Source organism: Ixodes scapularis, unplaced genomic scaffold (genome assembly GCF_016920785.2).
Source record: "Ixodes scapularis isolate PalLabHiFi unplaced genomic scaffold, ASM1692078v2 PGA_scaffold2__306_contigs__length_199485367, whole genome shotgun sequence".
NCBI classification, from domain to species: Eukaryota; Metazoa; Arthropoda; class Arachnida; order Ixodida; family Ixodidae; genus Ixodes; species Ixodes scapularis.
In genome coordinates, this window is record NW_024609857.1 from 64,921,062 (window position 1) to 64,937,683 (window position 16,622).

Here is a 16,622-nt window from a genome sequence, read left to right on the forward strand (position 1 = left end):
GTACCGCAGCACACCAACCGTAAAGTCCGGGACAAGATATGTGAGAATCGAGATGAAGGAGTCGGACCCGGTCCCTATACTTCCTTCGTATCGGAGACCACCGGGCGACCTTCGACTACCCGAGCATCAAGCGGGTATGCCGGCGGTGCCGACTGGAAGGACACATTCGCGCCAACTGCACGACAGAGCACTGCGACCGGTGCGCTGTTTTCGGACACGCTACGGAAGGTTGCACGTCCGATTGCCGGCGATGCGGCGGCTCCCACGCAACTGTGGACTGCGTGGCTCGGCGGAGCTACTCGTCTATAATCGCTGGGACAGCCTCGTCTGATTTTCCTCCACTGTCCCCAGTACATGAGGTGTCTCCCCCTCGCCCTGCCGCCCAGACAGGAGCGCCCACAGCCCTAACCAAGCCCCAAGCCAACGTCGACCCGAAGAACTCCCAGTCCGCGCTGTCAGGGGAACGACCGCCTCCGGCTCCGCTGACGGACGCGGCGGGTGCGATGGCCCCCGAGACGCAACTCGTCACACCGGCACCTAGCCTGTCTGCTGTGGACACCCAAACCCCGTGGAGCGAGGTGACGGAGGACCCGAGGTCTCTAGCGACGACGAGCGCCTCGTCATCATGGAGGACGAGTCGCCTGTGGCGGAGGAACCCTCCCTTTCTTCCCTGGGAGCCCCAAGTACTTCCATGGCGCCAGTGACGGCAGGCAACAAGGACTGGACCAACAGCTCGGAGCCCTCGGACCTCGCAGGCAACTCGGATCCGACAGACGCACGCCGGGGACAGGCCCCAGACGCCAAGCGCGCCATCTCAAGCAGCGGCTCTCGTTCCCCTCGAGGACGAGACAAGGCTGGTCGTCGCCCCAAGAAGCCGCGACCAAGTTCACGTGACACCTCGTTCAGCTCGGCTGAGGACGTTTAGTGAGGAGATGTTACAAGGTACTGTTTCTTTTTATTTTTTTTTTTCTGCTTTTTTTCCTGGCTAGTCTGCGAATTATTTCCTTTAACGTTCGCGACTTTTGCAACCGGGCGAAGCAGACAGAGATATTACACTTTGCGAAACAAGCAGCTGCCGATATCCTCTGCCTTCAGGAAACTAATTTTTCAAGCCGGCGTGCGGTTGCAGAATTTGAGGCTGCTTTTTCTGTGACGTCTTTTCTTTTGCATCGCAGAGTTCGTGCGGCGTAGGTATTGTGGACTTGAACATGGAGAATAGAAGGGTAGGAGAGGGCATGACGTCGGCCGCGTAGCCTCCGCAAGCCATGCTCCCTTGACGCCTCGCCTCTTTCTCATTTTCCTCCTTACTCTCCTCACTTACCTTGCCAACGTGACCACATCACGTGACCGTAGCTCGCCTTCGTCTTGCTATGGGGTACTAGAATACACCACAGTCTAGACTTCGATCTGATAAAACCTACCGGACGGTGCGCGCACAAGCCTGCGAGGAGTCCTTCTACAATCAACCATCCATCTCACACGTGACAAGTCACGCGCACCAATCACCAGAGAGGTCTGCGGTCACGCTGGGCACAAAATCGTTTAAACTTTTTATGACTAGGCTTCACCAATATTGCAACGTGCCCCCTTCTAGTACTTCTAACCTCCTTGGTCTTGAACCATGAACTACTGCGTCATGGCTCCTATTTGTTTGACACGGAGGGTCGGGTGATCCGTTTTGATTTTGTTTTTTAGGGAATAAAGTACAGGCTTATTAACGTTTATGCCCCCGCGAACCACGCTTTTTCGCATTCCTTCTTTAACAACCTCGACGTCCATCTACTCGATGCTTGTCCTTGCTTCATTGTGGGAGATTTTAATTGCATTTTTGACTCGATGACAGACATCCGGGGCCCGCGAATGGGACGATCAGTTTGGAATGCACGCGAACTGCAGAGACTGGTGCGTCATTTTGCACTTGAGGATGCGTGGTCTTTCCTTTATGGCGCCAGTTTTCAACCCGCATGGAGCGATCGACGGCAGGACCAGCTGCCGCTTCGATCGCGTTTACGTGCCGCGTCGGTTGACCACGGCGCTGACGTCATGCACCGCGGTTGTTTTTCCCCCGACTCCGGTTCGCGTGTCGGGTCCAGGGTGTCGAACCGGAACCGAACCGGTATTTTTTCCGGAACTGAACCCGAACCCGAACCGTTATATTGTTATCGCGATGAACCCGAACCGGAACTGAACCGGGAAAAAATAACGGTTACCGGCTCATGTCAAAACGGTTCGGCCACGCGTTGTTGACAATGAATGTGCTATCAATGCCATTTGTTTTTTAAGTGCCGTCAACTGACACACACCTCGCTTACATATTTTTCTTCTCCACTCAGTCTTATGAATATAAACGCTGCATCCATGAATCTTGACAAACGCTGCATCCATGAATTTTGACATAGGAACCAGTATTGCGCTGGTCGCGGCTTGCACGGAAGAAAAAAAATTAAAGGCTGTGCAAAAAAAAAAAATCGCGTTACGGGATTTTATTTTCCTACAATCTCGTAAATCCTAAATGCTGCTGTGTGCTCATTTCATAACACGTTTCTAGAACGCGCGAGTTCTTGAAGCTTGCTTCCATCGGAATGAGAAAAGAAAAGGCTGTGGAGTTTGATAATAATGCATCCGGTTTAACCTAACATATTTGTGAGACAGCGAACTTTTCTATTTTAATACTTCTCCTATTACGTCCTTCTGGCGTTGCGTTCGGTGAAGTGTTTTTTCATATTCCGTATCTTGTTTAATGAAAACTTCTTTAAGGGTCTAATTTGAGTTACCGAAGGCTAGTTCAAATAAAGAAAGCTGTATTTTCTCCCCACTGTTCCTTCAATTGCTTACACGCCGAGGTGGCGGGATAGTTAGCGAGTTCTACTTGTAAGTGGGTTTGTAAGGAGGTCGCGGATTTTACAGCTACTGCGTCGGAATCAATTAGATGAAGCCCAAATGCGTAAACGTCGGTGAGGTAACCTTTGAGTGCACATAAAGAAACCATCCCTGGTAGAAATCCCTGAGCCTTACACGTATACGATGTATCCCGTTTCGTATGTGCTGATTTCAAATGTTTTATTTGTAATTTATTTTGATGTTGCAATTTGTCATTTATAATTTCCGAACCGGTTCAGCGCTCCGAACCGGTTCGCGGATCGAATTAATCGAACCGGAACTGAACCGGAACAAAATAAATTTACCTGAACCGTAACCGAACCCGTATTCTTTTCGGTTCGACACACTGGTCGGATCGCAGCCCCGTTATTGTCGCTCTCTCTCTACCCAAGGCGAGCGGCATGCGTCCTTGGCGTCTGGACGTTCGAGTTTTGCGTAATGAATCCGCCAAGACGACGCTGTCCAACCTAATAAAACAGTCTCTTGTTGGAATGCGCCCGACCCCCGCCACGTGGGACCACCTCAAGGGCAGGTGGCGGGATTTATGCTCCATGCAGGGGCGGCACCTTCGAGCGGACCGTCGTGCGCTCCTTCAGGATACGATTCTCCGCATACGCTATGTCCGCAGGGGTGGTGCTTCCACTTCTCTTATGCAAACGTACTTGGCACAACTTCAGCAACGCTACCAGTGCCTACTCCTCGCTGATACAACGGCCTCTACGGTTTCTTGGGTAAACCGTTGTCCAGCGACTCATCCCGAAGTCCTTCGATACTCCCGGCGGGCTCAGCGGTCCGGTTCCAGCGCGCCCTTGTGGAACCCTGCCCCTGTTCCCTCGACAAGCATCCCCACAGACGTCGTCCACCTTCCAACCTTTGCCTCCCACTTTAGGGCTCTCGCGCAGGCAGAAGATGAGGCTGGTCGCCCTGAACTACTCGACCACCCATTTCTTTGTGGGCTTCCAACAGTTCCCGACGATTTTGGTTCGACCTTAGAGCAATGCCCTAGCCCGGCGGAGCTTCAACACGCCCTTTCGCGAATGAAATCAGGCTCGGCGCCCGGGCCGGACGGACTCCCAACAGAGTTTTATAAGACCTTTTGGCCTGTTCTTTGGGATTTTTTTTGCGGCGTTTTACGGGTTTTCCTTGAGGAACAGTGCCTTCCGACATCCTTCCGGCTTGGTCGAATAGTTCTTCTCCCCAAGGAAGGGGGAAGCCCTGGCGACTCGGGTGCTTGGCGCCCACTTACGTTGTTGAACGCGTACTACAAACTTCTGACCACTGTTCTGTCGTTGCGGATGCGGACCGTACTCCCAGAACTGATTAATCTGCGTCAGACATGCTCGGTTCCAGGTCGCACCATCCATTCCCTGGTCGCCCTTACGCGGGACTTCGTGGAGTACACGCGATCCCGACGGGCAGGCGGTCTGCTAGTATCCCTTGATCAGGCCAAGGCCTTCGATCGCGTAGAACACAAATATCTGTTCAGGGTCCTGGCCGCCTTTGGATTACCTCCGAAAAGCATTGCTCTGTTCGAGTGTCTCTACAACGGTATGCAAAGCGACTTGTTTGTCGATGGAATCCCGGCCGCACGCTTCCCGGTCACGCGGGGCGTTCGTCAGGGTTGCCCTCTCTCCCGCTCCTGTTTGTGCTCAGTTTGGAACCTTTCCTTCTTGGACTTGAGAGAGCCTCGAACGTTCGTGGTCTACAGCTCCCAGGAACGGGTCAGGTCAAGGCGACTGCGTACGCTGACGATGTGACGCTCTTCGCCCGGGATGGCGACAGTGTTCTGGGTGCGCTTCAGGTTTTTGCGACCCATGCGGCTTTGTCCGGCGCAGAGCTAAACTCCACCTAGTCGAAGATTCTCTGCATTGGCAATCCCCCGCCCGATCCCTTGCCGCTCCCTGTTGACGCAGCTGTCAAAATCTTGGGGGTGACCTTTGATAGAGACGGAGTGGCACGCGAGACGTGGTCGGCGCTTGCGCGTGACATAAACTTGTGCGTAGAAGAGGCCCGGGGATATGCCTTCCCAATGGCTGTACGGCGTTACTTGGCACATTCAGTGATTTGCGGGCGACTCTGGTATGTCGCGCGCGTAGCTTCACCGCCTTCTCCGTTTATACGCCAGGCGCGCTCTTCTCTCGTGTCCTTCTTTTGGGCAGGCAAGACGGCTCTGGTGGCTCGCCCCGCGCTCAGCCTCCCTCGAGAGCGCGGTGGCTGGAGCTTTCCTCGTATCAAACTGACAGCGTCCACTTTAGCTCTCAAGATTTCTTGACTATTCTCGATGACACGGACAACCCGTCCCGTCCACTGGCGGTGTATTTTCTCGGGACATTGTACAGTGACCTGGAACCCTCGCAACCGCCCTTCATAGGCGCCCGCGTGGAAACGGTTCCGCCTTTCTACAGAGCTGCTATTGAGACTTTCCGGCAGCTGCGCGTCCATGTGTCAAAAGAAGACATTGTTGAGGCTCCGGCGTCTCGTCTTGTTGAGATCCTCTACTCGTCGCAGTTTCCGGCGCCAGTGCCGGGGCTTGGTCCGTCGTACATAGGACCACCCCTCCCCCACGGTAGCCTGCCAGGAGAAGTGTGTGACTTCCAGTGGAAGAAAGGTTGGGGAGTCTTACCAACCAAGGACCGCCTTTTCCGTTGGAGTGTGGTCAGTGATGTTAAGTGTCCCAACTGCAGCGCAGTGGACACAAACGTCCACGTAACGGCGCAGTGCGTGGTGGCGCAGATTTTCTGGCGTCTTGTGGCGCATGCCTTTCCTGACGCTGGTGTGCGCCCTTATGTCAATCAGGGTCGTCGGCCCCGAGGGAATTTTGCTTTCCTTGTGATAGCGCTGGCCGAATGGGTCCTGGTGCGCAACCGCTGCTCCTCGAAGGTGCGGCAGCGTTGCCAACGGGCGATATGGCCACTTCTATGGAGACTGCGACGGGAGCTGGTCACGTTTTTGGAGTGTGAGCTGTTCCTCCTTGGGGAGTGCGAGTTCCTGCGACGTTGGTCGTGCCGGTTCCTGACGGTGATCAACGGCCAGGTACATTTGGCTTGCCTGTCCTTGGACATGCTGTAACCGCGGGCACTCCGGTTCCGCCTCGCCGGCTGCGACGGCCGGAGTGATCAGTGCGTCGCGTAAACATTGTTTTGTGTAGAGCATATACCGTCACCTTGTAACATTGTATAAACTCGCAGTGGTGCCAAATAAATTTTTCTTACCTGTAACCTCTACCGCTGTATCTGTTCTTAAAGCCAAAATAGAAGTCACGTGCAGTTCTTCGAGAGGCCGCTGCGGGAGAGATGGTGGCGTTGTGTTCGTCGTTAGTTCGGTACTCGGAGACAGATTGGGGCCACTTTTTCAAAGCTGTCTCTATGAGAGTTTCCGAACTGAGTGTTTTAGTAACGTTGATTTCCCTGTTGTTAACGCGCGTTTTTGTTTCTGCGACTGCCGCCGCCTGCGGAACGCGCGCCGCTTTTGAGTCGAAAAGATTATCTGCTAGAAACGCCGGCTCTCGGCCCCATATGCTCGTTCGTTGCGCCGAATTTTGCGGTCGATTTAAAGAGCCTCGCGTATCCTTGAATCACCCTGTAGTAACGCTGATTCTAGGCAACGTTATTTAGCTCAGATACGGAACTGCTCATAGACGCTGCATGCATGAGCAGTAACTCCCCTCGCTCAACACGGCTCACCTCCCGTCGGTCGACGCACCGAACGGCTGCTTTGGTAACTGCAGTGTATTCTATGGGATACGTACGTTGCGTACGTTTCGAAGCGCAGGGTCTAGATGGCGTTCCAATCTATTTTATGGAAAACAGTTCGTAAACGAAAATCTAGATGCCGCTTCGAACGACGGGGGGCGGGCTGGAGTAAAGGGGGCGGTGTGTGCGTGTGTGTGTGTGTGAGGGGGGGGGGGGAGGGGGTGGGGAGTACTATTCCTTTCCGCAGGAGTTCCACAACCGATGTAATCTAGTAACTTTGGTTCTAGGCATTAATTGCATCTTAATCATAACCTTAAAAATGCAGGCCTTTCACCCTTGTTGATTTTAGACTGGTGGCAGCTGACTAAACCCGTTTGCTCTGCTCCTGGTTAGCTCAGTTGGTATAAGTGCTCCATTGGAAATGGAGAGGTCCCGGGTCCGAAACCCGGACCACGCGGATTTTTTCGGTCCCGCGTGTTTGTCCTTTGTCCCCATCTCCAGGGATTATTATTGCCATTCTTGTCCAGCTCGCGTTGCACCTCTAAACAATTTCGGTTTCGAGCAGTTTTTTTCTTTTTTTTTTACTTTATTAAGCATATACGTGACACTGTAGCAAAATATTGATTGGGAAATTTGACACCACAATCAATCGCCTAACCAAAAAAGAAAAAAACTTTTTTTTTTTTTTGTGTGTGTGTGTGTGTGTGTGGGGGGGGGGGGGGTGGAGTGGAGTGTCAGTGTTCCTTTAGATCCATAAATTTTCGGGAATTAGAAAAAGTACAAGGACCACGGAATTTAGCAGAGAATGGTCAATAGCGATTATCTGTGGCCACCAGTCTAGAATGAAGCAGCGCCAGCTTTCTGAGCAATTCAGGGTATCACCATCAATCGTGTCTGAAATTCCCAAGAGAACTAGGCTCAGAGGAGGTTTCTTTACTTGGTACTCTCGAGGACGACCCAAGTCGACGTCCCACCTGGTCGATAGGAACATTGTTTGGGCGAGCCGCACGAGCCCTCTGCTGTCGGCTATCGAGATTTTCAGAATTGTTCTCAGGAATTGGGCATTTCGGCACTTCGGGGGGGGGGGGGGGGGGGTTTAAACCCCAAACCTCGCCCCACTGCCTACGCCACTGGTCTTCACGGTGTCTTCATGAACATTGAAGCATCTGCTAGCTGTCGGACTAAAGGCATGTAGGCCAGCTCGGAAGCAAATGAAAAACAAAACGAGCTGGATCCCTGACCAAAGACTGATTGAAGATACATTTAATTCCAAGATTTAAGAAACTGTCTGACCGGACGAATCGTTTATGCTGTTTGGTAGCGATAGTTCAATATGCGCGTCGTCAAAAAAGCGTAGGATTTTATTCCAGCCCGCTATCAGCTGAGGACAGTGAGCATGATTGAGGGAGTGTTACCTAACCCATTTGTCTTTCTAATAAGCCAATGTTCCTCTTTTTCTCTGCTCGTGGTATGGTCCCCTTATCTGAATTTATGGGGTAGTGACAGGTTTTTGAGGGACTCCTTGAGGATGCCATGCTTTCCTGGGCACGGACTAAATCGTCGTAGCTACAAATTCCAGCAGAACAGTGACCATATGCACTCATCCAGAGTTTTGAGAAATTGTCTCGGCAAAAGGCTCGACCTAATGGGGCGGTCGGGTCAGTTTCCTGACCTTACTTCAATTGATCATCTTTGGGAAGGGCTGGACTGTTGCCTGAAGGTAAAGAAAGGCAGCAACATTGAGCAGAAGTTTTACTAATTGCAGCAGGAGTGGTCAAACCTAGAACAGATAGTCTTCAACAATTTGCTGAATTTCATGACTCAATATCAGTGCCAAGTTGTGATTAATGTTACGGGTGCTCTATGAAATATTGATTAGCTTAGGTTCATATCTAGAGATCAGGGTTAGCACGATGTTCAATTTCGTCGTTAACGGCTAGACTATCGACAATGTCCTGTTGTGCTGCAGGTACCAGTTTTGCAATATTTATTAAAAAATATATTTTACACATACTTCCCGAAGAACTGACTTGTACCAACAAATATGGTAATATAGCTTTAGTACATAACAATATCTATATATGCATTAGAGTTCTCAAGGAAGTTAGCCACGTAAAAGAGAAATATATTGTTTTGTTTGCTACTGTATACCTATGTCATATGAAAATGCAGTGCGGGCATAAAGCATGTAGAAAGGAACAAAAGCACACACACTTCAGTTGCTCACAACAAAGAGCAACACAACATGGTAAGGGATGAATAAGCCATATCTCTGAAGTACCTCGGTTAAAAAATTATTTTATTAGAGAAACTCACAGTAACACGAAATTGGGAAACTGAAGGAAGCACCCGAGAAATGCACCACTTGACGGGTTCACGTTACGATGGTGATCGCCATCCCGTCAAACGACATTTGAGCGAAAAGCGGTCGCATTGTTGAACGGCAGTTTTTATCAAGCGACGTATTAGCAAAAGGCCCTGTTTTTGCCTGCACACGGTGGGAATGCTCACTTTGTTCACTGCTCACACTGCCAAAGGTAAACAGTTGACCGTTTTTATTATCTCTCCAGCATATCGCTCAAACCAATCCAAGAGGCATGAACATGACCGCAGACTAAACTGAAGCAGTAACGCAACCGTTGTGCTCGCCTTAAACACATATTGCTAAGCCAGCAGTTACCTTCTTTTCAAAGAGCCAAATGCCTAGGTTGCAACACCATTCACAAAAAAAAAAAGAGTGCCATTTCTAAACTGTTCAACCAAATACCGCGAGAAAGGGGTCTTATTTTGACAAGACGTTGTTTGCCAGAATGTTTGTCATCTCCACTCGACAGCAACACAACCACGGCTTGCTTGCATTAGATGAGATGGCTCGCACGGCTCGATACAGCTCCTAAATTACACAAGTACACAAAACAGCCTTACCGAGCCCAACTCCATATAATTACCTTCATCTTGTACTAATCATGACTAGTAGCTACAAAAATTAATTTAGAAAAACTGGTGGTTCTGCTTAGGGTGACAATGCAAGAGACAACAAAAAATAACATTTGATGTTACCAGTACTTAGAGTAAGTTCCAATTACAATAACCTGGTTTTCCCAGCACACTGCAAAAAGTGAGCAGAAATGCAACAAATGCAACTCTCCTAAATTACAAAAAGAAAAGAAAAAAAAATGTGTGTCAATTCAGAAAAAAAAAGAAAAAGCAAAATAGTGGCCTACTGGTGCAAATCACCACCCAGAAACGTTCAGCCTCTGTACATCCATCCACCCCTTCATGGTGACTATTTCCTTATGGCACCTTTGTGAAATAATGGCATAGACTTAGTCAGTAATGCAGCTGAAGAAATTTTGCCCAAAACAACCGAATTCAAAGTGCAGACAATCTTTCCTGGTTGGGAAATTGAGTCACGGTAACAACGTCCACTCCCAGCACACGCATATCATGTGACTTTCAGACAACAATGCACTTCAAACAAAAATGTCTCTACTAATTCAAAAACGAGACCTAAGGATCACAGAAAAAAAATAGGAATGTAATGTAACAAGCCAGGGGAGCACTGGCAGCAACTACCCAACTTTAGAAAGGAAAAAAAAAATATGCCTAGAAATACGAGGTTCTAAATACAGAGAAAAGGTAAAAGAAAAGACGACAAGCTAAGGCCTGTTGCAAAAAGTGCCGCTTTCTTTACCGAGACACCACTGCGTGGGAAAAGATTGCGTCGCCGTTGTCCGAGAACGACGTTGGCACAAGCTGTGCCAAAATGCTGAATCCCAGCCTGTTTTGCTCATGCAGAGTTGTCAAGAGTGGCATTGTAGCTGCTACCCTTGCTGTATGATCACTGCTGGAGATCAGCATGCTGCTTGAAAGATCTTTGCATGTTTCCTTTTGCACAAAAGTCTCAAAGGTGCGAACATCAAGCGTTCCCCTTGGAGTCGTCCCCCGCCTGCGGAGTGTCTCCACCCTCTTGCTTCGTCGAGGTGGGCGGGAACAGTGCGTTCTCGTGCTCTGACAATTTCAGCTTGCTCAGCAGATCTTCCTCCTGGTGCAGAAATGCCTTGGTATAACACTCTCCACAGGTCATTGGTCAGATGATGCTTTGTACAGCACAACCAAGACTGTGGCTCTGTCCACACGCACGAGTAACACAGTTTAGACAACTCAAAGAGGCGGATATGTTATGAACATTTATCCATACTTCGGGGCGACTTTCAGTTGCAATTCAGAAGTGAAGAGGGAGCATGCATAGCTTTAGTCAACGCTCAAGGTATGCAAATAAACCGATGCCCACAGCACTGACTGCATTGCCTCAGAAAGTTTCCACCAAATACAGTAAAACCTCGTTATAACAAAGTTGAAGGAGCGGTCCTAATTATTTCATTATAACCATTAGTTTGTTATAGCCAATGTCCATTTCTTCCCACTATTAGCAAGCAAGGGGAATTATGATTGCTTTGTTATATCCATTAGTTTGTTACATCCCATTTTGTTATAACGAGGTTTTACTGTATAGATGTGCTGACTATAAGAAATGAAAAACGTTTACAATTTTCGGTAATGCGAAATTAGAGCGCAGTTCTTGAGGACGAAGAGGGGTTGTTGTTGTGATACCGTTTTCGCTAAATTTTCTATTAAATTTAGCAAAAATTTCCCTGCTAAATTTAGCGGGGAAATTGATGTCATGTGACCTCAACACCAATTGCTTCCCTGCTAAATTTAGCAGGGAAACTGTGACGTCCCATAATGCAACGTGCGATTATGTTAACACCGACGGCGACGCTGCTCAACCCGGAAAATGGCGCCTAAAAGCTGCGCTCTAAAAAGATGCAATTTAAAGTGAGAATGGTCATGGCACCACAACATAGATTAAAGAATGTTAGAATGGAATTTAAGAATAAAAAAAATATTTGATGCATCTTAAATAAAAGGAATTTTCTTTTCAGTCACCTATAGCATGCCAATGCATTTGTTTTAATATTTAAATTCTTACAATGTCTAAATTGAACTATCACTTATGTTGTCTTCACAGCAAAAAAATTCACACAGTCCATTTTTTAAATCAACATTCTGAAGTCACTAGAGTTAAAGTGTATCTTCTCAGAAGATAGTAATCCCTGATTAACTGGAAGTAAGCTATCTGAAAATATCAGTTTAGTCTAGATTAAGTATAAGCGGAAAGATTTCCTTGACATGGAATGAACCCCTATAGGCACAGTCCCTCCTGAAAACCTTATCTGAAAAGGTTTTCAGGAGGGACCTTGGACATATTAAAATCTTAACAACAAAAATTAAAAAACAACAAAAGGCAGAGCACAGCAAACAATGAACATAGTAGCCCAAACATCAGCTGACAAAAAAACAGGGATTCATAAGCAAAGACAGAAGAGAAAAAAAGAAAACAAAGTTTTGCAGTAGGCTGCAAACCAAGACAAAAAGAAAAGAAAAAAAAAAGTTGTGTCATGCATGGCACAGTATTGCACCTCAAGGATGTTCGCTCTTACTTTTTTTGCTTCCCCCCCCTCCCTCCAAATTGCAAAAGTGCTATTTCTCTCTCACTGGGGCTACACATTATCTTCTGCTCTTTGCCTCTTTCACCGATTATTTCCTTTCCTTTGCTTTCTTGCTTCAAGGCCTCGTTGTCTCATCTTAAGACTCTTGCTTGTTGATAATTTTGTTGCTTTTTGTTCTCCCCAAAGTGGCTCTCTACGATGTGAAGCATATTGATGCCATTGTTGGAAGGGTTCCATTTGCATATGCACCATCAGAGCAAAGAAAATTCAATACCTCGCTTATCTCGAAACATTGCATTTGTCCAATTTTTTTTCTAATTTTTATGACTTCAAGTTACTCAGGGTTTATTAATACTGTCACGAATGACAAGTGATGAGGTGACAAAAACTGAAGCAAACTAAATGTTTAATGTGGTTGTACACGAAATAACCCGATCTCGAAACACCTGTATCAAAATCCCCACTGCGAATTCCCCGCACTATCTCCCCCGTCAACAAAATTCCCGGCTTTCGAAACCATTTTTGCCCTTATCCCCTTTTCAGTTCTGCCGGCTTTTCCCTGAAGCCTTGTTACGGGACTAAGGACAAAACGGAAACCTACCAACACAGCACGTTAACAAAAAAAAAACATAACAAGTTTTCTAAGAAAATGGCAGAAAAATTTAACATTAAAGAAGCGCAGCCTAGAGTTCATCTCTACACAACATACCGAGAACCTTCTATAAGTTCTGGCAGCGATGTTAGCATTGCTATCTTGGATGTTGAGGCCAGAGAGTCAAGGTCAAGATGCAGGAGGTAGTGTTCGAATATTACCAGACGAGCACGAGAGCGCACGCATTAACATTAGGCACAAGTGCATTAACAAATCTAATAAATCTAAAATGGCTTACTGCACCTTTTCCTCCTTTTGTGACGGCTGCTGGTGTTCCTAATAAAAAAAAAAGACAAGACAACAAATATTAACAAGCAGCAGGAATATTAAAAAATTAAATCATCCTCTCTTTCAATAAATTACTTCTCGACAAATTATATACATATACAAGGCAAGTTTTTTTGTTTTTTTTCTACGTTGGCAGAAAAAGCACCCAATGAAAATTTAATAATCTTTTCCATGTTTCTGTTATTCCATTAGCACCATATGTAAAATACTGCAGAGTTTATTCTAATGTAAACTCTGGTGGCTGCAACTATTCCTCTCTGTGAATATTCTGATGCTGCACTCCCAAGAAATGCCTATGCAGTGCACTATAGTGGAGACAAAAAAGCAAGCTGCCATTGTTTTACGGGAATTGTTGACTAACAATAAACACTTGCAAGACAAAGAGAACAGCCGCGAGCAGGCTCCCGAGATTCTGCCTTTACCATTTCACGAAGCAGGAGCTCTTTTAAACATGAAAACCCCAATTGTTGAAGTACAAAAAGTAAAAGGACCAGCATATGACACACTAGTGGTGGAATGCACACAGATGAATGTAAGAATAAAGATTCAGCCCTTAGGACTGGACAGTTGCTTGGGCCATTCAGATAGCAGAAGTACAATAGTGTCGAAACAAAAGGTCATGGTAAAACGCCTCGAAAACAAACTCTGCGAGACTGACGAAGACATTCTCTGCGCAAGTTATTTTGTCTGACGAGTCTAGCGCAAAAAGACGAACGTGTGAAACCAAGAGAGGTTTACTGCATAGTGACAAATCTGCACAACACACCCACTGTAACCAATGGCACCAGGGCTAAAATGATACTCTTTGAAATTCCTCATTAACTCTAAGTCTGATATCTCTACCACATTGCTTTTTTGCCAGCGGAGCTGCTTTTAGTTGCTTTTGTTTGGATTTATAGACTTTGCATCCTTCCAATCGCATTTTCCTGTGGTGTATTCAACTCTCCCCAGTGGCTCTCCCCTCTCTCCATCGTCCAAGTGCAGGAAAATGCTGGCAAGGGAAAAAATATGTTGGCTCCACCTCCCCCCTCCCACTTTGCTGCCGTGCTCCACTATCTATGCGATAAGAATGTTTTACCATCACCTACCCGTTGATTTTTGTTTCTACTTATGTGAGAGCTTTAGCTTTTCACAATCATGAAGGCTTAGAATTATACTGGGTGTTTTGGCGAAGGCTTTCAAAACTTCCAAAAAATGGGGAGGTTAAGAAGGGAAGATATTTTCTGTAGGAACAAAGTGCCAGCCATGATGGACATCAGGGATTGCAAAAAACATGCTAATTAGCTCAAATTTACTAATAGACACCTTTCAAAAGTCACATGCCAATTATCAGAAGGTGCAAACCACAGCACTGTGGCCAACACTAGAAGCTGAGCAGCCGACCAGCGTCGAAAGTGCAACGTCACTGTGCTCGTCCCCTTTTTTTGTGGGTGTTTTGGCTTCTAATCCAACCAAACGCATAAAGTGCGTCGTGACGTTACAGTTGTAGTCTGCTATTGTGCAGGGATTCCACAGCTACCAAGAGAGGGCAGTCTTTCGAAAGGGGTCCATTCACTATTAATTGGTGAAGATAAACAGATGGTGCCTATTACAAAAATTGCTGAGCATCATCAAAAACCATTAAATCAGCTCATATTAGAAACATATGAGGCACATACAGCATTTTACGGTGTTCCGAAAAAATGCTCAATTTGGAGGCGTTTCTAGGCGCTTGGCTTTCCTATACACGAACTCATCTCTGTTACGTCACGGCGCAGTGGTGGCGCGTCGGACACACTTCCGGTCTGGGGCAGTGGGCGGAAGTGCCCATTTGAGACGTGTATTCCTGCGTTGTTTTCAAAGGAACCAGACAAAAACCTGCCTTGTCGTCAAAATGCTGCGACTGGGGCTGTACCAAGAGAGTCGAGAAAGGTTTGAAGGTCAGTTTTCATGCGCTCGGTTCGTCCGAGAACGCGGATATGTGCCGTGAAAAGGGAAAACCAGACGCCGTCGGACCACGATTGCTTGGGCGGGAAGCATTTTGAGTTAAATTCACGAATACTACTGGCCATCAAATTTATTTGTTTGATTCCAAAATGAACGCCGTAAAACCATCAAGTTGTATGGACCACCTGCGGACTACGTTTAGAGCGTCTTCAAGTTCAAACGGTTGCCTGATCGTTCGAACTGTCGTCTGCTCTTTGTAACGTTTCTGCTTGTCGTCTGCTCTTTTAGAGGACACCGACCCGTAGACCAAACGTGAGCCCGGTACTTGCGATAAGAATTAAGTGCAGGCCTTAAAAAATTTAAGTTTGAAGGTTAGTAAGCAGGCTTGACGTAAACAGTAGATACAAGGAGATGTTGATCATTGTTACCAGTGGCCATCACCGACTTGTTATGCCTGATTCACTTGGTTAGATTCTGCTTGCGATTTTCAGTATCGACGTCGACCAACTCAGCTACGGTTCACGCTTTTGCAGTCCGAGTGACGTCGCTACTGAAAATTGCGAGCGAAATCTCATCACGTGAATCAGGCTTTAGCGTACGTTCTGCGGCGTCCACGCGGAATGAATCGCCGCATGTCAGATGATTCACGCGAAATTTTGCGGTGTAACGAGCCTCGTTAATTTCGCTGACGCTGCTCAAGTGGTCAGACATCGTTAGGAGGACGTAGAATCAACAGTTCCCACGCGAAAAAGAGCGCGGGGACTCACACCGGCGCCGACAACATCGCATTTCAATGGTTTGTTTATGGGCGACGGCGAGCTTTTTGCCCACACCCCCATCGCGCATGCGCGGCGCCGGTGGCGTCCGCTAGGGGCGCTCCGGTTTGTTTGTAAACATGAGTTGGTGTATACAAGCGCATCTCTGCACCAGCAGTCCTACCACCCGCCGCCGCCGTTGCCGCCCCCCCCCCCCCCCTTGCCTATGGCCAAGGCGTGCAACGCACATGCACCACACTCCCTCCCATCCTACAAGGAAGGCGAGGCGGTAGCTGAGTGCCTCGGCTGCATAGGGTGCACTCCGACGGGAAACCGAAACATGACCAAATTGAGCCATTTATTTTTAAGATTGCCATAAAATGCTTATATATCTTTCTAAGATTAGGTAATTTAACGGTTCTCGATGATGCTCAGCAAGTTTCTAATTAAAGCATATGTTAATTTTCATTCACTAAAAATTTAATTAGTAAATTTCCTTTAATTATTTAGCTAATTCATATGATTTTTCTCAATCCCCGATGTCCACCACGACTGGCAGCTTATTCCCGTAATGCAGTGGTTCTCAAATGGGGGTCCCTGAAGGCCTTCTTGGAACCCCAAAGTCCTCAAACTTCAGTCAAGCCGAGCGATAAAACTTGTTTTATTATTGGTGCAGGCTGTCTGACAAAGCTAAAAAGACCATACCATATGTTCCAAGGGAGTGGGGTTGATTACTCTCCGTTTCGAAGCTCCAAAGTTGGTTTACGCGCATTTAGTTTTTTTTTTTTTTTTACCCCTTTGTCATTGTAATCGCTCAATACTCCCTTCCCACCCGGTGGATGGGGTCCCCCATCATCTCTGTCAAACAAGAAAGGGTCCCCAAAACATCTGTGGTTGAAAACCACTGGTGTAATGA

At 47.4% G+C, this 16,622-nt stretch overlaps 1 protein-coding gene across 4 annotated transcripts in view; it reads right to left on the minus strand.

Annotated features, from left to right (window-relative positions):
- Positions 1-8,850: 8,850 nt before the first annotated feature.
- LOC8032710 (DCC-interacting protein 13-alpha) overlaps positions 8,851-16,622 on the minus strand; it is a 62,158-nt gene continuing 54,386 nt past the window's right edge. For all 4 annotated transcript variants that reach the window (XM_029972008.3, XM_029972009.4, XM_040220678.3 and 1 more), the window contains 2 exons: positions 12,981-13,013; positions 8,851-10,617 (listed from right to left, as the gene is read on the minus strand). In XM_029972008.3, the coding sequence (XP_029827868.2) occupies positions 10,492-10,617; positions 12,981-13,013 (159 nt within the window). In that variant the 3' untranslated portion in view covers positions 8,851-10,491. The remainder of the gene's footprint in view (positions 10,618-12,980; positions 13,014-16,622) is intronic.